This window comes from Gasterosteus aculeatus, chromosome Y (assembly GCF_964276395.1).
Source record: "Gasterosteus aculeatus chromosome Y, fGasAcu3.hap1.1, whole genome shotgun sequence".
Classification (NCBI taxonomy): Eukaryota; Metazoa; Chordata; class Actinopteri; order Perciformes; family Gasterosteidae; genus Gasterosteus; species Gasterosteus aculeatus.
This window is the reverse complement of record NC_135709.1, coordinates 19,758,182-19,786,126: the sequence shown is the minus strand read 5'-3', so window position 1 is coordinate 19,786,126 and position 27,945 is coordinate 19,758,182. Positions and strand designations below refer to the sequence as shown.

The window sequence follows — 27,945 nt, the reverse complement described above, 5'->3', positions numbered from 1 at the left end:
TCCGGTGCTACCGAACATCTTAAACCCTTTCCTCACGGGACTATTGAGATGCACCGTTAACGTTTCGACGGAACCTCCTCTCGGACTCTGAAATGAACCTAAAGTGGACATTGGAACGATTTCTTCTTGCGTCGTTTGCAATCTCCCACTTGATGCTACTGGAGGGTGAGTTTGACTGTTTTAATTATCACATATTGATTTAATTGTCAATTAAATCGTTCAATAACGTTTGCTCCAAAGTTACTACATTTAAAAACATAGAGGGGTATTAATCTGGTCTGTTCTATATTATTATACAACATATCTTTTTTGATACCATTGTTTTTTGTCCCGTACTGAACCTTCCTATTGTTGTGTACTAATATGACATCTACATAACTGCTAACTTTAAGTTAATACTACAAATGACAGATTTTAATTACTAAAGTGTTTCTGACTCCTTGACATTTAACTACATTTAAATTTACAACGACTATTATATATAATAAATAACTTATTACATTTTTATAAATCTGATGCTAATTGTACAACTTTGTCTTTAGGAGCTCAGAGCCGACTTTCAGTGGTTGAAGAAAGAATACAGAGGTAAAAAGAAAGGAAGAAACTACAAAAAGTATTTCCTGACAATACTAGAGTGGACAAAATTAATTTAATTTAATTAGTCATTTAAAAAAAAGTAATTTTGTGTAAACATCTTTTATCTGAATGATATTTCACAGGTTATTCCCACAATCATTTATATTGTAAATATAGACAGTCTTTAACACATTCGCACTTTCTGTTTGTGTCACTGAGTGTGTGACAGAGATGGCATATGAGTGTGTTTTGCAATGGCACTTGTGCGAGTGAGGGTTCAGTTAAGAATCGTGTGGAGTCCGAATTCAAGTGGTGTAAAGTGCACTTAAGTCTCCGCTTTGACCGCTTCTTCCCACTAATGTGCATGTTTGTGTGTGTGTGTGTGTGTGCAGAAGGGCTAATGCACTTCGGAGGAAACGGGATCTCCTCGGGGAGGAGGTTGGTACACTACACCTAAGAGAACCAGAGGAGTTCAGGACACCCACAAGCGCACAACACCCCAACTGGCACAAAGCTGTCTTTGTACAGAATGAGACACACATAGGCTTTCTCCCAAACAAACACAAACTTTCAACTTACAGCGGCGAGTTAACTCGGTGCAGCGCTGTGTCGCCAATGCTGTTAAAACGTAGAAACTGTGTGAGGAACTACTTTTAGTGTTTGTTGTTTATCTTTTTCCCAAGACACATAGGCCGCTGCTGTCGGAGGGTGCTGTGCCACGCAGCATTTCACACAACTACACAGCCAGAGATTCCTCTTCGGGTAAATATGAAGCGTCCAATTCACAGATACTTGAAGACCACCAGGGTGATTAAACACAAGTTTGTGTCTTTCCCAGAATATTGCGGCTGCCTCAATGGCGGTTGGTGTCAGGAGGGCGGCGTGTGTGACTGTGTTCAGTTCCAGGCACTGGGAGAACGCTGCCAGATCAGTGAGTAAGACACACACACACACACTACATATCTTCCTTTGCTGTCGGATCTGACATGTCATCCACATGACAACGTTGTTTTTGATTGAGAAGCACCATTTCTGGTATGCAACGGACTCGTTGGTTAAGAATCTCACATATTTTTCAGCATACAGTTACATGCTCAATTAAACAGGAATGTGTGTGAGAATGTTTGTGTGTGTGTGTGTGTGTGTGTGTGTGTGTGTGTGCGTGTGTGTAAGCACATCAGACTCACAATCCTTCAACAAAGGTTAATTACGTACACACACACACACACACACACATTCTGAGTATCCATTTTACACTGAGAAGTTTGAATAAATAACCGAAGATCAAAAATATGAACTGATCAAACATCAAACTGATTTGATGTGACTCTCCAAGTGTAAATCTGAATCCATAATGACCCCCAGTCTACCTGAAAATGAGCGAGGAGCACCTGGGGGGCCCCTGTGGCCTATGTGGGAACTTCAACCATCTTGCCGGCGATGACCTCACCACTGCCCGTGGTAAGACCAGCCTGACCGACCCTCCCATCCACTTATCCCTTCTCTCAGCACCCACGCACCTCAATTATTATTATTATTATACACTCAACACTGGTTCTGGTCAGTATAGGAGCGGTGGGAGCAGGAGAACAGAGTAGAATGATAAGGGAGAACTGATATGTTGGATTTGAATGGCTGGTAGGAGCAAGAATTCTTCCTCAGATGACCAGAAAGGTGAACTGCTGTACCCATATTTGTTTTGCGCTGAAAGCTGTTCAGTAGAGCGAAGGGACTAAGGGAATAAAGGTGGAAAGGGAAAGGCTCGGACTATCAAATGACAATAGACATGGCACATTTACAAACACAATTTTATTACATTTCCTCCTAATGGTCAATTAAATCGATTCAATTAAATTTAATTGGTGTAGCCCCAAATCAAAATGTAGAAACTTGCCTCAGGGCGTCACGATCTGTACACATGCGACGTCCTCCGTCCCCCATCCTCACATTGGCACATCAACAGGGAGTAAAAAGGAAGGAACCTTGGGGAGAGGAGGGAGCCGTCTCCCGGAAAGGACATGTAATACATGGCATGTGTACAGGATTAACAACATAAAATATTTACAATACGTTCAATGCATATGACAGAAAATATTCAAATATTAAGAATTACATTTTTATTGTAGTGTATGATTACGATAAACACAATTTTCTGTGTAATGTAAAGGTGTTTGATGACGATATAGAAAGATAAATACTTGTGTTAATGCTTGAATACTGCAACAACTGTACAATTGATTTATCTGCCACCTGTGCCGAACGTTTAGACGTGCATGTGTATTGTCTGTGTGTTTTAGGCATTCGGACTGATGAACCCTCGGTGTTTGCTAACAGCTGGGCTGTGGACCTGCCTCACGAGAGAGCCTGTCCATCAGTGGACCTCGACTTCAATGGGCCCTGCCACTCTAAGTCCGACATGGACGTGAGAACCACAGACACTTTGTCTCTACTCTGTATTCATGTTGGCGTCCACGCCATTGTCTGTCGGGATAGTAAACCCTGTCAATATTTCCACTGCTTGATGGAAAACAGAGTTACTAATGTGGGTCATTGTGAGTTATAGCTGCAGCAGGGTTCGTTTTCTTCATACTGTTATATTCATATCATGCTGTATTTATTGTGAATGTGTGCAGGATGCCATAGAGAAATGCAGCGCCCTTCTCTTCTTCCCATTTCTGTCCTGTCATGAAAACATTGACCCAAATCCCTTTGTGGCCAGCTGCGTGTCCGACCTTTGTGTGTAAGTCAAAACACTGTCGATGCAACTTTTTATTCTTTCTTTCGCTGTTATCAGTGCCGAGTTACAGAATGAACATTCCATTATTAGCTATAGTACAGGCTTCAGTTGTAGATACTTTTCAAGTAAAATAATGTAGTTTTCAAGAAACAAATCACATGTGGATTTTGTCCCTCCTTTCTTTTCAGATCTGACGACGAGGAAACGTTTTGTCAGGCCTTAGTTGAGTACGTTTTGTCAGGCCTTAGTTGAGTACGTTTTGTCAGGCCTTAGTTGAGTACGTTTTGTCAGGCCTTAGTTGAGTACGTTTTGTCAGGCCTTAGTTGAGTACGTTTTGTCAGGCCTTAGTTGAGTACGTTTTGTCAGGCCTTAGTTGAGTACGTTTTGTCAGGCCTTAGTTGAGTATGTTTTGTCAGGCCTTAGTTGAGTACGTTTTGTCAGGCCTTAGTTGAGTACGTTTTGTCAGGCCTTAGTTGAGTACGTTTTGTCAGGCCTTAGTTGAGTACGTTTTGTCAGGCCTTAGTTGAGTACGTTTTGTCAGGCCTTAGTTGAGTACGTTTTGTCAGGCCTTAGTTGAGTACGTTTTGTCAGGCCTTAGTTGAGTACGTTTTGTCAGGCCTTAGTTGAGTACGTTTTGTCAGGCCTTAGTTGAGTACGTTTTGTCAGGCCTTAGTTGAGTACGTTTTGTCAGGCCTTAGTTGAGTACGTTTTGTCAGGCCTTAGTTGAGTACACCAGAGCCTGCTCGCATGTTGGTTACCCAGTAAGAGAGTGGAGAGACAGCTTCCCTTCTTGTAGTGAGTTTTGACTTCATCTCCATGTCCATTTATATTGGGTCCACATTCTTTCCTGTTATCTGCCTGTCTAAAAACTGTGTTTGTGTTTTCATGTAGATGATGGCTGTGAGGAGAGTTTTGTATATAGAGACTGTATCAGTTGTTGTCCACCCACCTGTACATTTGGGAAGGAGTGTCTAGGAACCAACTTGCATTGTCTGGATGGCTGCTACTGTCCTGATGGTATCTAATTATCTACTGTCAAATAATGTTATTTGATTTGAACACTAAACTTACTCGAAACCTTTCCCCCAAATATATCCCCCAGGTCTTATCCTACAAAATGGAACATGTATTGCTGTTTCTCAGTGTCCATGTGTTTACCATGGGACTTCATATGTACAAGGACATGTGCTTCAACAAGGATGTAGTGTATGGTAAGTGTGGTCACTAACTATAAACTAATTAACAGGTTGGTTACTTTCATAAAAAACCCCAAAAAACCCCTACATCAAATGTGTATGGACGTCTGGATAAGCAAAAACTGTTTGTGGTCTATGATCAAGTTTGAGGAAGGAAGACTAAAGGGGCATGACAGCAACTTTCAGTTCACTAAGCGTTGTTTGTTTTTTGTTGTTTATAAGATACCCATATGTGCTGGTCTGATGTACAGCTTTGTTTGTTCTGTGTTAGTGTGTGCATGGGAGGAGTGTGGAACTGCACTGAGAACAACTGCACAGGTGAGTTTTTACGCTTTTTTTTTTAGAACAGAACGGTAGTGTAACTGTGTGTGTGTGTAAACCGTGGATTTGGATAAATGACTATACCGCTTCTCTTCACACTTCTCAGCGGAGTGTTCGGTGGTAGGTGACGTGTTCGTGACAACATTTGACGGCAGGATGTTTCTCCAGCCGGGGTCATGTCAGTACGTGCTGGTAAAGAGCCGCAGCAGCAGCAGGTTCACCGTCACGCTCCAATACACCACCTGTGCAGAGGTAGCGTCCATGATCACTTCCATACACACACTCACCCACCATGCAGTAGACATAACCATCCGTCTGTGTATCTACAGCAGCAGGTGTGCATTCAGTCAGTGACAGTGGTGTTGGATGAAGATGTGAGTCGACATATCACTTTGACCAGAGAGGGGGAGGTGATAATTGGTGTTAACCCAGTGCCTGTCCTGCCATATGTTGATGGTAGGAATCACAAAAGCTCTTTGATAAACCACACGTTCATGTTACAATTCAAATGCATGTCGGATTACGCTGAAATAACTATTTTCTTTATCAAAAAGATTATTACAGTTGCGTTCTTTCACAGCACTTTCGTCTTTGATCATGGGTTTTGATGTTTGTTTATGGGTCTGTAGATGCATTGGAAGTGCAGAGGCTTACCTCTGTGTTCATGCAGTTGAAGGCAGCGGTTGGTCTGAGGCTGCACTATGATGGTCGAGGGGGTCGGGTCTATCTGCAGCTGGGCAGCCAGTGTCCCTCTTGCTGAAATCAAGAGCCTTATGTCTGTGTTTGTAGCTCGTTTCCCATGACTGGCTGTGGTCTTTGATGTTTAATGTGACTTGGGAATTGATCTTCTTAATTGCGTGTGTGTGTGTGGGGGGGGGGGGTGCGTGTGTGTGTGCGTGTGCGTGCGTGTAGAGCCAGATAGCGTAGAGGTCGGGGAGTGTCCAGAGGATAAAGTGTACCATAGCTGCGGCGAGCAGCGAGGAGGCGTGGCCTGTTCACCAACCTGCCGTAACCTGATGTTGAACCTCACCTGCCCTCCCAGCACACCGTGCGTCCCTGGCTGCGTCTGCCCTCCTGGGTAAAATACGCATTTGCTGCCTTTTGTTATATTGTTGTCTATTAAAAATCCGTTTTTACTTCTTACCTTTAAGGTAATTGTTTTTTTCTATTTATTTTAGAATAAACATCTACTAGCAGATTGTTTAAAAAATGTGTGTTTTTATAGAGTCACCATGTGTTTGCTGTTGTCCCTTGTTGCAACTAAGGCATCATGCTAGAATAATGTAACTTTGGCAAAACAAAAAAGACCCTGGCTGCAGTGGCTGCCTGGAAGCTAGGGGTCATCTGTACTCAATGACCACAGGTATAGCCTTTTCATTACTGATTATATAAAGTGGAAGGTTTTCTTACTTCCAAACCTGTAGTATAATATAGTAACCTTTTGCAATAAATGCGAAATTATCTTACTGCAGTATGCGTTTTAAATCAGGTGTTTGCATGTTCTGTAACTCCTACTTAAGTAGTCTTTCTACCTATGAAGGCTCGTGCTGCACCATAGCAAGTGCTACTATCCAGAGAACTGCCCCTGTGCCTGGCTGGGCCTTGAATACCTGCCTGGAAAAACTGTGGAAACTCCATGTTACAAATGGTACATTTGCCGCACTTTATATTTTCCTATAGATGGAACACCAGTCTGAATATAAATGTTTTAAATGTTTTTCTACATATGTAATTCTGCAAATATTAAGTAATTTTGAACAAGAGCAGAAAATTGTATAATTTATAATACGATGAGTTTCTCTTTCCTCTTCTCATGTACATCTGCTTGTCCAACTCCACAGTGTGTGTCACCGCGGATATTTTAACTGCAGCTACTCACCATGTCCGGCAGTGTGTACCGTGTACAGCAACAGACACTACCACACCTTTGATGGCCTTGAGTATGACTACTACTCCGACTGTCAGGTCTACCTGCTTAAGGTGAGCAGAGTCATTTTGTGTGTGGATCTCTACTGGTTCTACTTGAGCAAATACAACTGTAAAATGGCATAATTGACCTGACAAATTCATAGATTCAGTTTGGGCAAAAAGTGTGTGAGAGACAGCTAGTGTGTGTTTAAGTGCAAAGGAGGTGTATCTTCCATGTTTCCTATCCAAGACTGGTTTAGATCAGGAAAAGTAGGTCCAAGTTTGTTACCTTGGAAGAGAGAGGTTTTTAATTAGAGCAGATTAAGGTGTGTGTGTGTGTGTGTTTGTGTGTTGCGGAGTTTCCACCGTGGTAATGCTAGCAGACGATGCTCAAAGCTGTAGCAACACAAAGAGACCAGTGTTCACTTCAAACCCCAGGACTCCTCTGCTCCCAGGGATATAGAATTAGAATTAGCAGAACAGGCATTCCAATTCAGAGCTAACAGGCTGCCGACCGCCGAGCGGACCTGTAATGGATAAGGAAGCAGGTCAGAGCTGTGTTCTAATTGCTTAGAGATGCTTCCTCTTCTTGTCAGCCTCCATCCACCCGGAATGACACTGAACAGGTAGAATCAAATTTGAATCTATTTTGGGGTGTCCGTATATATCGTTTCTGGCTGCTGTGGCTAAAATAAAATAAAAAAAAACATTGTGTTGGGTTCTCGGGACAGATATGAGAGTACCTGTCTAGACTTCCCTCCCTCACAAGAGTAATATTTTGTCTTTCCCTCTCACCAGAGTTCAGAAGAACCCGAGGTGTCTATTGTCGCCCAAAACAAAGACTGCTATGAGAGCGGCATTGTGTGCATGAAAATACTGGTCATTCACGTGCACGGGACTCACCAAGATCTACTTCACCGACAATTCTGGCATCCCCGTATGTACTTCCTCAGTGGAAGGTCTGGACCAGGAGCAGATCTTCTTTGATGTTTACACATGCATATCTATATTATACATTGTTATGAAAGAGCTCTGAACACACGGCTCATTGTCTTTTCTTTCTCATTCCGGGCCTTCTCAGCGGACTGTGTGGAAATTTTGATAGCGTGACAGTGAATGATATGACCACCTCCAGCCAAATGGAAGTCAACAATGCACAGACCTTTGGAGACAGCTGGGCCCTGGGACAGGTATGAGTCAGCCAAGCTCCTCCACCTCCTCCATTGATTCCCCCCTCAGCCGCTCTCCTCTTTCTATCTTTGGGAATCTCCCTCCACTCACTGATTCTCTCCTCTCCTGCTCTCCTTTGCTCCTTTAATGTATGTGTCTCCCTCGAGTCCACTGTGATATTTAAGAGTAATCAGACACTCAATCACCTTCCGTGTGTGTGTGTGTTTTGTGTGTTTCAGTGCGAAAGTGACTATGTAGTCGAGAGGCCGTGTGAAGGCGATTTGGGCAGACAGCCGTACGCAAAGAGGGAGTGTGCGCTCCTGTACAGCGATGTCTATGCGCCCTGTCACAACGTGGTGAGTGATGCACACACATAGACACAATATAGTAAGGTGGGGTGGGGGGGGTTAGGGAAATAACTCTAATGCCACGGTAAACATACGCACACACACTTAATGTGCATACTAAGGTTTTCTATTTCTCTATGTCGCCAGCAGATGGAGCTATATAAATACAGTATGTAAAGGCACCGCCCCATGATAAATGTAGCTAACGATAACATTGAGACTCCCAGACTTTACTATAATGGTCATGGAAGAACTAACCATGCATATGCTTTTATAATTCCTTTGTTCTGACATTTGCAGCCTGTTAATAAATTAAAAGTGATGAAGTGAATCCTGTAATTTTCCTTTTGCATTCAGACAAGAGAAGTGACACTGGACCTCTGGCTGGTTGGATTTCTTTTCTTTTAAAAAGGGAAGGGAAGCAATATTTTAAAATGCCAATGAAGTTATCAAAAAATCCATATTTTAGTGGCTTTGTTGGCGGACCTCAGTCACATCATAATTGGAAAGAGCTCGTAAAGCTTGCTTTCTTGATAGAAAACCAATTTTTCTAATAATGAATTGTACTGCACTAGAGAACACAATCCAGTCACCCTGCTCTATAGTTAGAGAAGACAAGGCAAGACAATCCTTTATTAGTTCCACAGTGGGGAAATTCTCTGGATTTACAGCAGCAAAGATTAAAGGGCAAACAAGAGATATAGTACAAACACAACCAAAAACAAGTATTATAAATATGCAGTAGTTGAAAAAGTAAAGATAAAAACATAGTGGCTTGTTGTAAAAACTGATGCACTAGTAACTATTGTTGTTGAAATACATTCTGTATTGAAGGTAAGATACGTTTCATTTAAATTGTATGATAACAGACTGTGTTGGAACACAATGTTCTTTGAGATTTTTCACAACAACTATAGAAAATAACAAAGTGTCTGAATTACTCCGGGAGACCTTTTTAATAAACGTGACTGAGTTAGATTGCAAGCCCCTCCTCCCATCTCCCCCAGTCCCCCAGCAACAGTCGCCTGCATTTTAGGATTGTGTGTTTGTGTGTGACCATGAAAATATGTTGTGCAAACCCTCCAGGTGGATGTGGCCTGGTTCTACAGGAACTGCCTGACAGACACTTGCAATTGTAACCGTGGGGGGGACTGTGAGTGTCTGTGTACGTCCATTGCTGCATACGCACACAAATGCTGCCAACAGGGGGTCACGATTCACTGGAGATCGCCCTCTGTCTATCGTGAGTACACACACACACGCACTTATTGTTATTTCGTCAGAGATGTGACCCCTACTCATCTCTTTGACCCACTTTTTACAGGCCCTGCAAACATCCAATTCGCATATAACCCCAAGCTGTTAAAATGTCTTATAACTTCTTCACTCTCTTGCTTTCTTCTAGCCTATGATTGTGAATACTTTAATCAAGGTATGTATGAGTGAGGGTTTGTTGTTTTCAGAGAGTTTTCATTTCTAAACCTCAGACACTCTTATTCCCCGCTAGATCGTCACCACGTCAATTTTCTCTCTCTTCCCGTAGAGCTAGGTGAGGGCCCATTTTCCTTGGTGAGTGCTGCTCATGATGACACCGTGTTTGGAGTGAATCGTAGCAGCGGTTCAGTGTTTCCTCTGGTGAGAGAGAGACCAGGGCAGTTGCCTGCCCCGGGCTTACTGTTCAACTTCATGATCACAGCAGGCTTGCAGAAGGAGAGAACATCTCGTGAGCATCCACATTCACACAGTTGCACACTACTAATCTTTTAAGGGTGAATTAACCTCCATTCACTTATTTTCACAGGTTTTCCTGTCGTGTCACTGGAGTCCGCAGAGAGACCGAACTATTTCCTCGTCGTGTCAGGACGCAGTCTCCAGTTGGAGCGCTGGAGTCGAGGGCCTGAGTTTAGTCTCAGAGGCACCTTCATCCAGCACCAGGGACTGTTCCTACCGGGTCACACCTCCTTCGAGCTCGTCGGCCAACCTGGCGTCTTTCTGACACTGACACGTACTGCTGCACAAGCTGAGCCTTACGACTCCTCAGAGGGCTTCAAAGCAAGCAGCTGCTTCACACTGGAGGGTCAGAAACTTAAGTGTGCAGGCGACAGAAATGCACAGGTGTGATTACATGTGCACCAAAACATAACCAGCTGGGTTTTTTTCCTCTCCTTTGGCAGAGAGTAATTTCGTGATACCGTACCGTATGATGTGTGAGTGGCGCTACCAGGCCTGTGCCAGCCCTTGTGTCCACTCGTGCGGCGACCCAGATGCAACCCGCTGCCAGTTCCTGCCCCCGTAAGAGGCTCGGTGTATTCAAAGAAGACATTATATAACCAACGTTATCTATGCTTCGTTCAGGTGCTAAAATTGTTTGTGTGTGTTGCAGTGTGGAAGGCTGCTTCCCACGTTGTCCCAAGAACATGTTCCTCGATGAAGTCACCAGAAGATGCGTCTATGCCGAAGACTGTGAGTACAGCGGATGGATGTTTTGCCACGGAGCGTTTATGGCTTCTGATGCAACACATTTGGTATTTGTTTTTTTAAAATCAATACCAAGAGTGTCCTTCAATATTAATTGTTTCCATCAGGTGTGTCTCTTGCCCCAACTCCAACACCCTTTGCCTACGTGACGCGGTCCAACAGGACCTCTGCAGCGCCATCAACAACGACTGCCACTACGACAACTACTACTAGCACTACCATAAGGCCTAGAACCACAACCACCACCATGACCACCACCACAACCACCGCTGACACTCCTCGAGCAACAACTACCTCCTCTGCTACAGTCAGGCCCTCCACAACCACCACAACGCCCGCTACCTCCACCACGACATCAGCAAGTGAGCGTGTCACCACTCCGCTAACCCTGTCTCCATCGACGTCTCCCCCTGCTCCTCCCACCACCATTTTTTCTACCACTCCCACTCCCTCAACCAAGCCAAAGACGACTGAGATGACCCCCACTCAAACTAGGGTAACCGCGAGGGAGACCACGATTAGCACCACAGCGGCTCCCTCCATTGTTCCCCCTGAGGCTACTACCGTCACCATCACTGCTTCTCCTCAATCGCCCTCCACTCTCTCTTCCGCCACCGTTCCCTCCACTCCTACATCGGCCAGCGTTGCCGCATTGTTGACGCCGTCGCCAGCATCCCCAGAGACTCCTGCTCCACCTCCTCTAACTCCCCCCTCCACGCAGCCACCGCCCACCGCGGCCGTCACAACTCCTGTCCCTCAAACCACCACCGGAACGCCAGCCGCTCCTCGGCCTCCACCTGGTGACGCAACCGTCAAGATTGAGACCACGACCCCAACAGACGCCCCAGTTGTTGAGACAACCTCAGAGCCATTTCCTACAACCGCTGAGCCGATATCCACAGAGATGACCACCAGTGCTGACACCTCCTCTGTAACAGTGGAAGCATCGACCACACATGCGCTCCTCTTGCCCACTACTCCCTGCACAGTAAGTGTTTGCTGTGTTTGTACTTGCCCGCAAACACATCAAAGATGCATTTGTGAATTGAAATTGATGGGACGCCCCAATTATTGATGGCTTACATGAATTGCTTTACGCTGCTTTTAAGTGAATATTTCGGTATCTATATATAGATACATCTATATGTATACATCTATAGATGTATCTAATAGGCATATTCACTCTAGGCATTTTGACTAGTCATAGTGGGAAAAGCACAGGTGTCAGTATCAACATTAACAGTGGCTCTGTTCTGTTTAATGTTAAGTGTGCCAGTAAGTAATGACAACATGACGGTCAGCCAGCGTGTAAACTATCAGGATCTTGAAACTGATAAAGCAGTTAATGAAATTCAGATATCAATAGTTTTAATGAGGACTTACTTTTAGAAATATAACCATAACCTTTCTGTATTTACTGGTAGACAATACTGTATATGATTGTGTAGAAGATGGCTATGAAAGAGAGAGCCGAGACATGTAAACATGCTCTGGAACACAAAATGTGTGTTGTTGTCCCCACAGCCTCCATACTCCTACCGCATCGATGAGTGTGCTGAGCTCATCTGTTTCAACGGGGAGCTGCTGCTTCACAACTCGTCCCTACACTGTCGCTACAGCACCACTCAGCCCCAGTGCAGTCTGCTGGGCCTGCCCATCCTCATCAGCAATTTTCTTTTTCGACTGTGCTGACTCTTTTAGCTTTTTACCAGGTCGCTGCACCGTGATGTCAGACATGCGTGTCATCACATTTGATGGCAACAATGTGGCCTTGTATGATAACGGCTCCTTCATCAGAGAGGAGTGTGTGTGTGCCGCGGTGGAACTATTCTGCACCGCGCTGACTCCCCTTTCTGTGTAACTGAGGACCGCTGTGGTGAGTGACACAGTAATTACACGCCGTAGAGATGAAAACGGCACTGGCAGACTGGACTGCAAAGTACTCCTAGGCTCACACAGTGTGTATTTACTTGGTCGCGATGAGTCCAGTGTGCACAGATAACGAGGGTAACCCCCGGGCTCCCGGCGAGGTGTGGAACGGCTCCTTTCGCGGCTGTTGTCTGTACAAGTGTATGGAGAATAGCTCTGTGGTGGCTGTTGAGCCGGACTTCAGCTCCAGCCTTGTACCGCTGTGTGAGAGGGAGGGCGAGTATGTGCTGGATGTGTTGAAAGAAGGATCCTGCTGTCCAAAGAAAATCTGTGGTGAGTTCTCTGGCAGGCAACGGATCCAAATAAAACCCTTTGATTGCATTTAACAGATGGTCATTTAACTATTTTAATTGGTTCTGCCCTTGACTCTCACCCTTTGTAGTAATATTGTATCAAAGATGGCTCACCGTTCACCTATTCTGTAGCTAACCAGTCTGACTTTTGATTAATTTCTTTCTTTTTCTTGGCTCCCTCACAACTTGTCAGAGTGCAACATGACCATCTGTGACAGCGAGGCTCCCCCTTGTGATAACGGGAACAGATTAGTGATCGGTTACAGCGCTCTGTCCTGCTGCCCCAAGTACAGATGTGGTGAAAAACTCTTTTGATGCTCTACTTTTTACTGCAGTTTTTAGACATGTCATAAAGGCTTGATGGGATATTTGGCCTGAACTTTTTGCTGTGACTGGTCTTTCCCAGAGTGTGACGCCATGGCATGTCCTCCTGTGTCTGTCCCTAACTGCAGGGAAGATCAGTTCCTAGTGGAGGTCAGGGGGCAAAATCCTGCTGCTACTCTTACCTGTGCGGTGAGTTTTAATCGGTCTACTACTGAAATTGGAGGTCTTTGGTAGGAAGGTGTCAGTGAGGCCGGAGCCGGGGAGGAGGACAGGGACGCAGAGAGGTTTGACTGCTAGAGATTTATTCCAATAATTCCTATATCTAGCCATATACAAAGATCCTTTCCTTTCCAGCAGGGGACCCCAAACGTCCCTTTCCTGGGCCACATCTACCAGCTCTGACTGGGGGAATCCCAAGGTGTTCCTAGGCCAGTGCAGAGATATAATCTCTCCACCTAGTCTTGGGTCTTCCCCGGGGCCTCTTCCCAGCTGGCCGTGCCTGGAACACCTCCCTAGGGAGGAGCCCAGGGGGCATCCTCACCAGATGCCCAAACCACCTCAACTGGCTCCTTTCGACGCAAAGGAGCAGCGGCTCTACTCCGAGCTCCTCGCGAATGGCTGAGCTTCTCAGCCTATCCCTAAGGGAGACGCCAGCCATTCTCCTGAGGAAACCCATTTCGGCCGCTTGGACCCGTGACCTAGTTCTTTCGGTCATGACCCATCCTTCATGACCATAGGTGAGGGTAGGAACGAAGATTGACCGGTAGATCGAGAGCTTTGCCTTTGGTCAGCTCTCTTTTCGTCACAACGGTGCGTTAAAGCGAGTGCAATACTGCCCCCGCTGCTCCGATTCTCCGGCCAAACTCCCCCCGACTACGCCTCAATATCCTGTCCATGAAAACCACAAACAAGATTGGTGACAAGGCGCAGCCCTGGCGAAGGAAGACCCCCACCGGAAACGCCTTCGACTTACTGCCGAGCACATGAACACAGCTCTCGCTTTGGGCGTACAAGGATTGGATGGCCCCAAGCAAGGACCCTCTCACCCCGTACTCCCGCAGCACCTCCCACAGTTTCTCTCGGGGGACCCGTTCATACGCCTTCTCCAAGTCCACAAAACACATGTAGACTGGATGAGCATACTCCCAAGCCCCCTCTATGATCCTGGAAAGAGTGAAGAGCTGGTCCGTTGTTCCACGACCAGGACGAAAACCGCATTGTTCCTCTTCAATCCTTGGTTCGACTATCGGCCGAACCCTCCTTTCCAGCACCTTAGAGTAGACTTTACCCGGGAGGCTGAGTAGTGTGATACCCCTGTAATTGGCACACACTCTCTGGTCCCCCTTTTTGAAGAGGGGTACCACCACCCCGGTCTGCCACTCTTTTGGCACTGTCCCAGACTTCCACGCAATATTGAAGAGGTGTGTCATCCAAGGCAACCCCCCAACACCCATTGCTTTTAGCATCTCTGGACGGATCTCATCAATCCCCGGGGCTTTGCCACTGCGGAGTTGTTTGACTACCTCAGTGACCTCCACCAGGCCAATTGACGATGATCCCTCCTCCGCCTCCAGCTCCGCCTCTACCAAAGAGGGCGTAGTAGTTGGGTTCAGGAGTTCCTCAAAGTGTTTTGTCCACCGCCCGATAACCTCCTCAGTCGCAGTCAACAGGGTCCCATCCTTACTGTACACAGCTTGGATGGTTCCCCATTTCCCCCTCCTGAGCTTCCGGATGGTCTTCCAGGAGCACTTTGGTGCCGCCCTAAAGTCCTTCTCCATAGTTACCCCGAACTCCTCCCATACTCGCTGCTTTGCCTCCATCACGGCAGAGGCTGCTGCGGCTTCCCTGACCACGGGGTTCGAGGGTTACCGCCCCTTGATGCACCTAAGACCTTGAGGCCACAACTCACTGCCGCGGCTTCAGCAATGGAGATTTTGAACATACACCACTCTGGTTCAATGTCCCCTACCTCCACAGGAATGTGAGAGAAGCTCCGCCGGAGATGTGAGTTGAAAATCTTTTGGACCGGGGCCTCCTCCAGACGTTCCCAGTTCACTCTCACTACACGCTTGGGTTTACTGGGTCTGTCCTGAGTCTTCCCCCATCCTCTGACATGCGCATTGAAGTCTCCCAGTAGAATAGAGTCCACCCCCTATCCAGGAGTGTGGTTCCAGAGCCGAGGCTGTGCGTAGAGGTAAGCCCCACCAGATCCAACTGCTAACGCTCCACCTCCTGCATAAGCTCCGGCTCCTTCCCCGTCAGAGAGGTTACGTTCCACATCCCCAGAGCCAGCATCTGCCGCCCAGGTCTGTTCCGTCTAGACCCCCACTGTCACTGCCACCCTTGTAGCAGCGCAACCAACCCCATCGGTTTCCTTCACAGGTGGTGAGCCCATGGGGAGTAGAGCCTTGGGCTGCCGCGTCACTCCTTCGGGCTGTGACCGGCCGGGCTCCGCGGTAAACCCGGCCACCAGACGCTCGCTGTCGGGCCGGGGGAAACCGTGAATCCTAAAAACACTGTCCATCATTACCACTGCCGTCTCCTTAGCTGATGGCAGTTTAGGTAGGGCTATGTAGTGCACCATCTTGGAAAATCTGTCCACCACAGTCAGGATAGCGGTGTTACCGTTTGACGTCGGGAGCCCCATGACAAAGTCTACTGAGATCTCGGCCCATGGCCGGGACGGAATGGGCAGTGGCTGGAGCAAGCCTGCCCGGGTTCTGGAGGAGTTCTTGTTTCTGGCACAGACGGAGCATGCCTCCACGTACTCCCGGACCTCCGGCTCGATGGCGGGCCACCAGAACCTCTGCGCGATGGCAAATATGGTCCGCCGTACGCCCGGATGGCAGGTGAGCAGGGACGAGCCCAGTGAATCACCTGAGGGCGCAATTCCACAGGGACAAACAGGCGATTATCAGGACACCCACGAGGTGGAGGGGTCTCACCTTTGATTCTATAGGCCAGGTCACTGCTCCGACCACACAGTTTACTGGGAGGATAGGCTCAGGTGCCCTGGCCACCGACTCGGGGCTGAACAACCGTGACAAAGCATCAGGCTTGGTGTTCCTTGACCCCGATCTGTAGGATAAAGAAAAATCAAAGCGGTTAAAAAACAATGACCATCGGGCTTGACGCGAATTGAGTCGCTTGGCTTTCCTAATATATTGTAGATTTTTGTGATCTGTCCAAACCAAAAGCGGGTGCTGAGCCCCCTCGAGCCAGTGCCGCCATTCCTCCAATGCCGCCTTCACTGCCAGTAGCTCCCGATCCCCCACGTCATAGTTCCGCTCTGCTGGCGTCATTCGGCGGGACAAAAAGGCACAGGGGTGAAGCTTGTGGTCCCCTTCGGCTCGCTGGGAGAGGATGGCCCCGATCCCCTCGCTGGAGGCGTCCACTTCCAGCACGAACTGACGAGCCGGGTCGGGGAGTGTGAGGATGGGAGCTGTGGTGAATCTCTGCTTGAGCTCCCGGAAGGCTGCGTCTGCGTCGGCCGATCAACGGAACGGGACCTGTGGGGGAGTGAGAGCATGGAGCGGGGCTGCTGTCGTGCTGAAGCCTCTGATAAACTGCCTGTAGAAGTTGGCAAAACCAAGGAATTGCTGCAACTTCTTGCGGTTATCAGGTGTAGGCCAATCGGCTACCGCACTTACTGTAGCCGGATCCATCTGAACCTTTCCAGGAGCTACGATAAAGCCCAGGAAGGAGACAGTAGTGGCATGGAACTCACTCTTTTCCGCCTTGACATATAGCCCATTGTCCAAAAGGCGCTGTAGGACGAGCTCGACCTGTCTCTTATGGGTGTCAAGGTCGGGTGAGTAGATCAAGATGTCGTCAATGTATACATATACAAAATGATCTAGAAAGTCTCTCAACACATCATTAATCATGGCCTGGAAAACTGCCGGGGCGTTCGTAAGACCGAAAGGCATGACTAGGTACTCGTAATGTCCTGAGGGGGTGTTGAATCCCGTCTTCCACTCGTCCCCCTCCCTAATGCGAACCAGGTGATATGCATTGCGCAAATCTAGTTTTGTGAAGATCTGCGCGTGTTGGAGCTGGTCGAATACAGTGTTCATTAGGGGAAGGGGGTATCGATTCTTGACCGTGATTGCGTTCAGCGGGCTATAGTCTATGCATGGGCGAAGAGTTCCATCCTTCTTCCCCACGAAGAAGAACACCGCCCCTGCTGGGGATGAGGACGGCCGAATCAAACCTGTTGCCAGGGATGATTCAATATGGTCTTTTATGGCCTGCCTCTCGGGCCCCGAAACTGAATACAGTCGACCCTTAGGGATGGGGGATCCAGGTAGGAGATCGATGGACGCAATCGAATGGACGGTGAGGTGGTAGGGCTGTGTGGGTCTTGCTAAATACCTCCGCCAGGTGGTGGTAACACCCCGGCACCTTGGTTAGATCGGTGACCTGCGAGTCTGTAACAGAGTCAGTGCACACCCGATTAATTGAGGAGCTCCTCCCCTGGAGCTGTGGCTCCCGACACTGGTCCCTACAACTCTTCCCCCAACCCACAATGTCCCTGGTGCGCCAGTCTATGTGTGGGTTGTGCCGAATTAACCATGGGAAGCCTAGGATGAGGTGGTGCAGGGGCGAGCGCATTGGGTGTAACCTTATGCACTCCAAATGACCGGCTATGCGGAGTTCAACTGGTTCTGTCAAGTGGGTTATAGTAAACAACGACTTCCCGTTGAGCGTGCTCACCTTCACCGGTTTCTTTAATAGGATAACTCTAATTCCCAGGCTCCTAACTAAGCCCCAGTCAATAAAACTAATCTGCCCCAGAGTCAATCAATACTCCTAACTCAATGTCCTTGCTGTGGTGTCTCATCTTAACTGTGGTGAGCCGTCGCGGGGCGCGAGTGATTTCTGTGACGTCACTCACCCGCTGGTTACCCCTCCCGTAGCAGACGTTGGCGAGATGGCCACGCTCTCCACAATAAAAGCACCGACCCTCTCGATATCACTGCTCCCGCTTCTCTCGAGAGAGCCTGGTTCCGCCCATGCTGCATGGGCTCCTCGTCCCCTTCCAAGGGACGTTGAAACCGCGGCTCCGGCGGGGTCCGCTGGGGTTCGACGTTCCAGCATGCCGTAGGGGAGCCAAGCACCGACGGCATCCACCGACTCGCACGCTTCCGCCTCCGTTCCTGCATCCGGTTGTCAGTGCGGATGGCGAGGGCGATGAGTGAGTCGAGTTCAAGGGTGAGGTCCAATGGAACCATAAGGTCCTGGATCTGGTCCGAGAGTCGCTTTAAAAAAACATCATATAGAGCCGCGGTGTTCCACCCACTCTCTGTCGCCATGGTGCGAAAACGAATGGGGTAATCACATACTGACTCGCCCCCCTGCTTAATCTCACTGAGTTCCCGAGCCCTTTCCCGGTCGGTCGCCCCTGGGTCAAAGACGAGTTTCAAAGCGTTGGAAAACTGGATGACGCAGAGGTTGCAGAGTTCCGAGCCCACTCCGCAGTGGGCCACGCCTTCGCTCTTCCCGTGAGGTGCTCAGGCGCCGGAGCTGCGTTCCTGGAATGCAGGGTGAGAATCTGCTCCATCTGGGAGCTGAGAAGTCCCCGCAAGGCACCTGAAACGAGAAGGGTTTAGACGCCACAATAAAACAGGAAGTATCAAAATCAGACATAAGACGGGACACAAACTTCACCAACACGTATGACAGAAGGTTTGCTGTAGGAACTGTTTTGTCTCACTATTTAGCATCTCTTATCACTTACAGCAACAAAACAGAAATTTGTTTTGATTTCTTTTTTTTTTGTCTGAGCAGTGTGTGAGTCCTGTATTGAATCCATTCCAAGTTGTTCACATGGAGAAATTTTGGCTGTGGATCTAAACACAACCAACAGCTGCTGTCCACAGTACTACTGCAGTAAGTGTGTGAGTGTGTTTGCATACGTGGGGGGGGGTTGTGTCGGCCGTGTCTTCAAAGTCATGCTTTTACTTTATCCCATGCAGTGTGCGATGTCAACCTGTGCCCTGATTCATCTGTGACCTGTGCACCTGGTCTGTCTTTAGTCCAAACCACTGTCCCTGGGCATTGCTGCCTGCAGCACCACTGCGGTACACACTCAAAAACACTCACATACATACGTGCACAACCTATTCACTTCTGGTGGGTGTTACGGCCGCTATGCCTGTCACGTGTTAGCATCACGCCGTACCTCTCACTCGCTATCTCGTGTCGCTCCCAGAATGCCAATGCGAGGACAGCTCTTCCCCAATCTGTCAGGTGGTAAGTCGGCAAAAAGCTGCCTAACGTGTTGTTGTCTAATGAGGTCTTTGCTTGAAGGAAGAAAAGATAAGAGAGAGCAAAGTCAGCACTCTGTTTGTCTTTCAGGGGGAAGTGCTGGTCGAGGTTCCAGTCAGTAGCACCAACTGCGGCTGTCTTCAGCATTCATGCCGTACGTGTAGCGCAAGAGCACGCACAAAGACACACTTGATACTAGTGTGAAGATTGATATGCTGCATCATGTACCGTTGCTCAACACACAGGCTTCCTTTATCTTTAGCGATAAAAAAAGGTTTATTTCTCAATTATGGTATGGTATGATTATTCATGCTTTGTTTTTGTGTGCGTGTATAGTGAAAGCAGAGGTGTGTCTTTTCCAAGGGGTAACAGTACTGGGCCCAGGCCAGTCTCTGGTTCAGTACTTTGAAGGAGATATGTGTTACGCTGTTCACTGCCTGCACCACAAAGATCCAGATTCTGGCTTCTTCGCCATGGAAATTATCTCCGTCAACTGCTCCCAGAAATGTGGGCCTGTAAATTTCCACAGATTTGGCACATGCCTGGTTTACTTGTCTTGCTCTCGGCATCCTGTGCTAATCCCTCGCATGTGGCTCACCTTTTTAAGCACCAGGTGTACGTAACGTCAACGAACCCTCAGGTCTGCTGCGGCGCCTGTAAAAATGTCTCCTGTACTTTCAACAATGAAAACGGGACAGCATAGCTTTTTGCCGTAAGAACTCCAAAGAAATCCACACGTGCTCAACGCTCCTCTTTTTGAGAACTCCTGATCGTGATTGTGTTTGCAGGCAGGTAGCTCCTGGGTGGTGTAGGATATTAGAAACAAATTGAAGATCCGGTTCATAAAATTAATAAAAATGCATATAGTGTACACCAGAATACAGCCATGATTCTGAAACTGTGTAATCCATAAAGTAATGACAATATTGTAAAACCACTGTAAATCTGCAACATTAATAGAATAATATCGATGCAGTTATGATTGTATTTGATGTAATGTAATCAACTGGAATGCATGCATGTAATACTTTCACAACAACTGATATTGACTGAGGGTCATTCGAAATCCCGAGTTACAGTGAACTCACCAGAAGACTCCCAGAGGTGTGAACACTGACTTTCACACCTTTAAGCATTGTTATAAATACCTGTAGGAACCATTGTTCTCGAGTTCACTGGTGGAGGCGACAGACGGGCACTAGGGATGGTCAAAAGGACTGACCTGGGGCCTGTTGGTCGCTGAGACCAGCGGCTCCTCAGCTGAGATGTTCTTTTTACCACAACGCCATCTCCTTTATTAAATACATTTGATTTTAACCTTTTGATCAGCGATGACCTCTGTCCGTCCGGCGTTTCTTCATTTTTGAACACAACAGTGGAGAACTGCACACGTTACGACTGCATGGAAACAGCAGTGGAGCAGTAATACTGGCCTCTGGGGTGATTTGTCCACCTTTCAATGAAACCGAGTGTATTCAGGTCAGGACCTCTATGTGTAATATAAATTAATCTAAAATTAAAATCTTGAAGCTCTTGTAAAAATCTTGTTCTTTCAGTTTCAGGTCGATCCCCTCTAAGGCACAATTATAGTGTTTTAAATGGATGTATAATAGAAATTCAACACCATGTTGAAAATGAACATCTGTCTATTATGACTGGAGGCTAATTGATCAGTGCACCTGTATTGTATATCAAAATGTTCATTTTTTCCTCATTAACTCTGGTAAATGTCTGACTCTCTGCAGAATGGCGGTGTGGTTCAGAGCTATGTGGATGGTTGCTGCAGGACATGTGAGTATCAAAATGCATTTAATGCTTCTGGTAATGCTTTGAGCTCTCCAAGTGGTGAGCGCCTTGTTGCCTGGCAGTGGTTGGGCTTGTTGGCTGAGTGGTTGGGGGTGGCCTGTTGTAGATGGTGGAGATAAAGCCATGTTTTGGCCTTTCACTACATTTTCCACAATCCCTCGCTTTTCCTAATTTGTCCCCAAATCTTCTGTTGACATATAAGAGCTACCACGGCTTACATAAGCATCATTTAGTGGAAATTATTAATGCTTTAAATAGAATGATGAAATATGACAACATTTAATGCGATTGCTAGGACAACATACAGCTTTATGAACTCTGTGTTTTTAAGATGATGTTGTGTGAGCCGTTCTATGTGTCTACTTTACAAGATACTTTTCTAAATTGTGTGGATTAAAGCTTCAATAAACGTGCAGTGATAACATCTTTCTCTCCTCTGTGGATTCGGCACTGCAGCCTCGCCCGCTTGCCTCCTTTTCCAGCGACTTTGCAGTCTGGCCAATCAATGTGCTCCACGGTGAGCGTGTTACCGATGCGGATGCGTGATGGTGCAGGTTTTAGAGTTTGTCCCGCCGAGCTTCTCTTTGTATTTCATCAAATGACTTCAGTTCCTTGGCTGGCCGCCCGCAGCGGCCCCGAAAAAGAAGTGAAAGCCATGTGCATGCCAGCTGCACGACTCCCTCCTGTGTGTGTCTGTGTGTTTCGCTGCTCTGTGTTTATTGAACCCAACGTAACCTTGTGTGTGTTCTCATGGCGTTCTTTGAACCCGGCGGCCGCGACCCTGACGATGCTCCCAGGTTCTGGACTGGGTGTTTTACCGTTTACCGTTAATCCCGTAACCACCACTGGAAGTACTAACTGTGACACAGGTACCAGCACTTTGCACTGTCCCACTTACCATGAACATTTGGCATCCTGTCACTCAGTGACTCGTTCACTTGCAAGCTTTGTGTGAATGTGTCTTCTCTTTTCACTTTCTTACTCTCACTGGGTAACTCAAAAAACACACATGCTGCACGATTACACCATGTTGATTATCAAGACAATTCTCTCACGATCACGATTATAAAACACAATTATTCATTGGTTTTAGAGGCAAACCAATGAAAATGAATAATAAACAGTATCTTTCACATTAGACCAAAGAGTGTGCTGCTTTCACCTCCATGTTGTGCTTTATTTTGGCAAATATTTCACTAAAATCAGTGTGTTTTTTGTTTTGCCCATCTGAACTATGTTTTATAATAGAACAGAGAACAGACTAGTAAAACATGTAATACACTGTATATTGTTTTTTGACAATGAAATCACTGTTACTGCTACTGAAGTTTTGAAATAAAATAAGCTCCAGTGTTTCATCCATTTAGAAAAAGCTTTGCTCTTTCCCTACATTTCACCCGTATACATAATCCATTTGACCAGCTTTGATTGGCTTAGAAGTGAGGTTAAGTTTAGGTCGGTAGCCATTAAAAGACACCAATCTCGGCTGTGAGAAGTGTGTCGCTTCCGTCACCCGGCTGTCAATCAAAGCAAGCTCCTACTGCTGGGCAACAAAAACACCTGCTCAACAGGCCTCTGGGATTTGTGTGAGTGCCAGATCTCTGCAGTAAAACAGAGTGTTTGTGTTGTTTTTGTGTGTATGAACTTCCTTTCTGTCTTTAATGTCAATTACCGTTATTTCTGGATGCTTCTCTGTGTATGCATCTTAAATCTGTGTGAACATGTGTGTAGGTAAGGAGGACGGTAAGACTTGCAAACGTGTGGCAATTCGAACCACCATTAGAAAAGATGACTGCAGGAGCAACGCACCGGTGAGGGAAGGCGTGCTAACTAAATTATCATTATTACATAATAAAGTTTTTTTTTAAAAGCTAACCCATGTCTCGCTCGTCTTACAGGTGACAGTCTATTCTTGCGATGGGAAATGCCCGTCTGCCACCATATTCAACTTTAATATCAACAGTCACGCCCGGTTCTGTAAGTGCTGCCGCGAGAGTGAACTGCAGACCCGCTCTGTCACGCTCTTCTGCTCTCGCAATGCCACAGTCGTGGAGTACAACTTTCAAGAGCCTTTGGACTGTTCCTGCCAGTAGAACTCAAAATAGAGTCCGGAGAGAAAAATGAATGAGCGCATAACACATGAAGAGACTGCATGAATAGAGGGGTGAATTCCATTTTTACCGTACTGACGGTTTCATTTTATTTTGATTCTGAATATAAGCTTGAGATAGTTTTCAAGGAAGTAGTTTTGTCTGCACTTTAGTCTTTCATTTCTGCAATAGCTGCTGTTCCAATGCAGTCTTCTATCTAGGGCTTTCAGGTGGCGGTACGAAGCCCTTAGCCTATTATCCTAATGTGTATTAACAATTGCTATAATAATGACACAGAAGTTGTTGCATTCATGACTGCTGTTTGGTTCAAATACTGTACATGCTTCAAATTTAGCCTTTGAACAGATAAGTGCGGTGTGAAGCTTTTTTCCTTGGAAAGGTTTAATGTGACCATGGGGCTTTTACAGTTGCTGTATTTTAAAGTAGGGGAATAAAAAGATTTAACAGTGTCTTAGTCTGAATTATTGCTGAAGACCGGCTGACCTCATGACCCACAACGTGTCCTTTACAAACACAGTCCCGAGGTTCAAATAATCGGTACGCTCTCACGCCGATGCAGCATTTGTAGTGCTGACATGTGTTTGTGTGTGTCCTCTCGGAGTTTATTGCTTTGTGGGAGTCACCGCTTCATAACAGAACGCCTCAGTCCCGTCTGTCCATCATTTCTCCCTTTCACATTCCTGCCATTCCACATGGGCCATTGCTCCTACCGCACCCCACATCCAAGCCAAGCCATTCTCACCACTGCGCTTCGTTATGAGCAGATTTCAGATAGCTCTGAATATACAATCCACAAGGTTTCAACTGTTACAGTTAACATTTTTTCACTCCAAATAGTTTGGGACTTTCCACAGCTGATGTTCTGTGACGCATGTGCTGTATGTACGAATCTACCAGTGGCTGAAACCACAGCTAGGACCTGCAGTGATCTTTGGCATCCCGGTGGATCAGTGACCGCTCGGTGAGTTGGAGGGACATTTGCAATGGGTGGAACAGAGCGTCTGTGGCTACTTGCTAGTTTGTGTCAGGTAAGAGAATATCTGTAACGCTTATGGAACTTCACAGGTGTATTGTAACTGTTTTTCAAGTTGCAAAATTGTGTGTAGTAATCAGAGTCTCTCAACACTCCCTCTAATGTATTTGTGTAATTTAGTTGCTTACCAATGGCACTGGTTAGATCACTTTAATGTCCGTGCTCTGCACTGCGCTCGTATGGTGTTGGCCAACGACGTTTTCTTTACTGAAGGGTAAGATTGTTGGCTCTGTTATTAACACTGTTATTGGTGTCAGCATGGATCTAAACCCTCTTGGTTAACCACCGTGCCATGTTACTTTCCATATTCTCAGGTTGTCTCGCTGACATGTGAGCAGAATTTAAAGCCTGTTGAGGTTGAAGTTCTATTTCAGACCTTCCCGTCAACAAAATATTCTGATGCCTACACAGTCACCTGAAGGTCTGCAACTAACCAGCTGGTAAGAACAATGGCATGCCGACTCTGGTCTAGTTTCATTGGAGTTTATTTGTTTTTCTATCTAAATGAATGGTCACATTCTCTGCAGGTGCACGTGGGGCCCATCGATCGCTCAGCATGCTCCGTGCACGAGTGCAAAATGCCGTTACGATTGGTTGAAAACCCAACGGGATATAACATCTCACTGACTGCCAGCATAAATGATACTACACTTGAGAGAAAGTATTTTCTCTTCAGTAAGTGTGTGTGAACTCTGAATACCAATTTCCTAATGTAGAAAAAAAAGATGCTCGATTAGAGTTTGATGTAATGGCTTCTAATCTCATCTTTACCCTTTCCCTTTTTTTATATGTGTGCAGTTCCAGTCTCTGTGTCCTCACTTAATGTACACAGCACGGCTACTACTGCTCTCCTGGTGTGGAAACTTCACAAAGAACAAACCCTGTCCTCCTTGAGTCTATACGACACTCACACGCAATCTGTCTCCCACATCTTCAACCTGAACGCATCTGAGTCTCAGTACACGGTGAAAGGTCTCCAGCCCGGCACGCGCTTCAAGGCCAAAGTGTTGGTCACTACATTCCTGAAACACCTTGATGTGACCTTGAAGCAGAGACTCAGCGTTGCTTTTGAAACAGGTATTTTATGTGCTTAACCACAGTATATTCATCATACGGCCTCAATTTGATCATCTGCCTTAAAAAACGACTGTTGATGATAACCACCGTCTCCAGCTCAGTGCCCCACTGGCTGGTTGGCCAGAGGGAGAAGCTGCTACTCCGTGAGGAGGACGGGTTTGACCTGGACTGACGCCCGGCACGGCTGTAGAGGCTTGGCAGCTGAAAGTCACCTGGTTGATCTGAAGGCCGTGGAAGATCTGCATTTCATATCTTCTCATTTGCTGAAAACGAACCTGCTGCTGCTGTGGACCGGACTTAATGACCAGCAGGTACCTTTTAATAAATACAGTTAATTTTAAGGAGTGATACAATAGGATGCTTTTCTTTCTCCTCAAACCATTTACATTTGCATTGCAGAATTGTCGATGTTTCTCACAATGGGTCACATTTGTGAATCTTCATAAATAATGCAGCATTTTGTAATTTACAGATTATTCCTCAAAACCAATGAAATAATTATTTATAAGGTCACTGATTGAGAAGGCATGACTGTTTTGAGCCTAAAGGGCTGTGAATGGCTGTTTTATTGATTAACATGTTTTTCAATAATCATATGCAACTAGTTAAAACATATTCAAAGGAGAATAATGAGGAATGAATTTCTTTTTTCTTTGTTACCCCACAGGAGGAGGGGCACCCACTCTGGTCTGATGGCTCAGCCTATAACTTGACAAGCTCTGTGATGTCATTACTGCCAGACAATCAGACGGACTGTTTTGCCCTTCAGAAGGATGCCACAGGCCCGGGATACTTTCTCACTCCGTTCTTCTGTCGTATCCCTTTGCCCTTCGTCTGCCACTTCCAGAGTAAATAACTTCATTTTCCTTTGTAACACACGGCCTTTACTGTGCATCCATTATTTAACACAATTTGTAGATCATTCATGCATGCTCTCCAAAATAAACCTTTATTTTCACATGTCCTAACTCATTACCCATCTTATTATTAAATCTCAGAGTAGAGCTTTTAAGTAGCCCATACCATATTAATTGCGACCATTTTCTTCCCTACTTCGTTTCCCAATGTTTGTCTTGCTCTTTCACAGCTCCTCCTGTGCCTGAAACATTCTCCTTCGCAACACATGCTGCTTCGTTGGAGTGAACTCTCACCCTTGAACTCTCTCATCTTTCTTCTTTTGAGATATTCCTCCAGTACCAAGAGGAGGCAGATGGACAGTCGGGTCAAGACGAAGGACATAGAATCAGGAAGTCAGAGGACAAAAAGCAGACACAGAGCTTGAGTGGTATCAGAAAAATTGTCCGGGTACCCATATTCATCTCGTCCAGAGAGGTCACAGTGACAGGCGTGTCTCCGGGGAGCGTCTACTCCTTCACCCTACTAGCTTCTCTTCCATCCGGTTCCACCTGTAACTTGAGACAAACCCTAACTGCGTACACTAGTGAGTCTGCTGACAGCCGCAAGGTCCTCAGGCAACGTCATATCAGAAATCAGGAAACATTTATTTGCCAAAATATGTCAAACATACAAGGAATTTGTCTTGGCGGTTAGTGCGCGACAGTAGACAGATGGTAACAGATGTAACTTTAAAGGTCTTTTTTGCTTTCTTACAGGACCTCTCCCCCCTCAAAATATCACTTTCGGCCCCAGTACGGCCAGTCAGATCAGTGTCCACTGGATGCTGACAGGTGGACACTTGAGGGTTGGACGGACCTTTGTGGTGCGCTGTGTGAACATGTCTTCAGGACAAGTGAGACTAGTTGGAATGACCAATATCTCCAGGTTATCCGACACTCGTGGGCTGCAGGCATACGCCGCTGTGATCAGACGGCTGGAGTCTCACAGGAAATACGGGGTTGAAGTTCACACCGTCACCCAGCATGGCATAGAGAGTCACAGCATGTTTCCACAGAAGATAACAGTGCTGCCTCTGTTCTACTGCAGGGGAGTAAGCTATGACGGGCCACAGCCAGCCAACAACATCACAACATCAGGGCCTTAAAACTGACAATTAAACAGACACATTTTTATTATTTACACCAGTGTCTTATTTACTCATACGGTACATCCAAGATGCAACTGTGCCTCATCAAAAGGTGACAAAAGTGAAGTGGCATCCTTTAGAGATAAATACTGGAAATGTATAGTGATTGTAACTAGAAAATGCATTTCCTGCCGAAAATGCGTTGGAATGCAAAAAACTGAAAGCTGAAATTAACTTTTTAAAATAGCTGAAATTACTGAAAGTTGAAGGGAATTTGAATACATTTGCTGAAATAAAAGATATTAGAAAAGCTGAGATGAATTTGAAATTGCTGAAAATACAGAAATGGGAGAAGCTGAAAGGAATTTCTATAGATTTGCTGAAA

General features: G+C 46.3%; 1 protein-coding gene and 1 pseudogene across 2 annotated transcripts; both read left to right on the top strand.

Annotated features, from left to right (window-relative positions):
* Positions 1–457: 457 nt before the first annotated feature.
* LOC144390943 (otogelin-like protein) lies at positions 458–23,810 on the top strand (annotated as a pseudogene). Its single transcript, XR_013454777.1, has 41 exons — positions 458–585; positions 969–1,014; positions 1,260–1,338; positions 1,415–1,507; positions 1,942–2,037; positions 2,874–2,998; positions 3,210–3,316; positions 3,502–3,529; positions 4,030–4,108; positions 4,205–4,330; positions 4,416–4,524; positions 4,781–4,827; positions 4,937–5,082; positions 5,160–5,431; positions 5,660–5,908; positions 6,371–6,478; positions 6,672–6,810; positions 7,537–7,928; positions 8,148–8,264; positions 9,342–9,498; positions 9,661–9,687; positions 9,799–9,978; positions 10,057–10,332; positions 10,430–10,547; positions 10,639–10,718; positions 10,841–11,721; positions 12,258–12,418; positions 12,600–12,609; positions 12,683–12,935; positions 13,149–13,253; positions 13,362–13,468; positions 19,070–19,171; positions 19,258–19,534; positions 19,640–19,740; positions 19,886–20,064; positions 20,338–20,341; positions 20,926–21,028; positions 21,295–21,340; positions 22,153–22,224; positions 23,087–23,166; positions 23,254–23,810. The product of XR_013454777.1 is annotated as an otogelin-like protein (transcript).
* Positions 23,811–24,430: 620 nt separating this feature from the next.
* LOC120812362 (uncharacterized) lies at positions 24,431–26,900 on the top strand. Its single transcript, XM_040168288.2, has 6 exons — positions 24,431–24,939; positions 25,027–25,174; positions 25,298–25,576; positions 25,673–25,887; positions 26,244–26,424; positions 26,664–26,900. The coding sequence occupies exons 2-6, from the start codon at positions 25,078–25,080 to the stop codon at positions 26,717–26,719; spliced, it is 828 nt and encodes a 275-aa protein (XP_040024222.2). The 5' UTR covers positions 24,431–24,939; positions 25,027–25,077; the 3' UTR covers positions 26,720–26,900.
* The last annotated feature ends 1,045 nt before the right edge of the window (positions 26,901–27,945 follow it).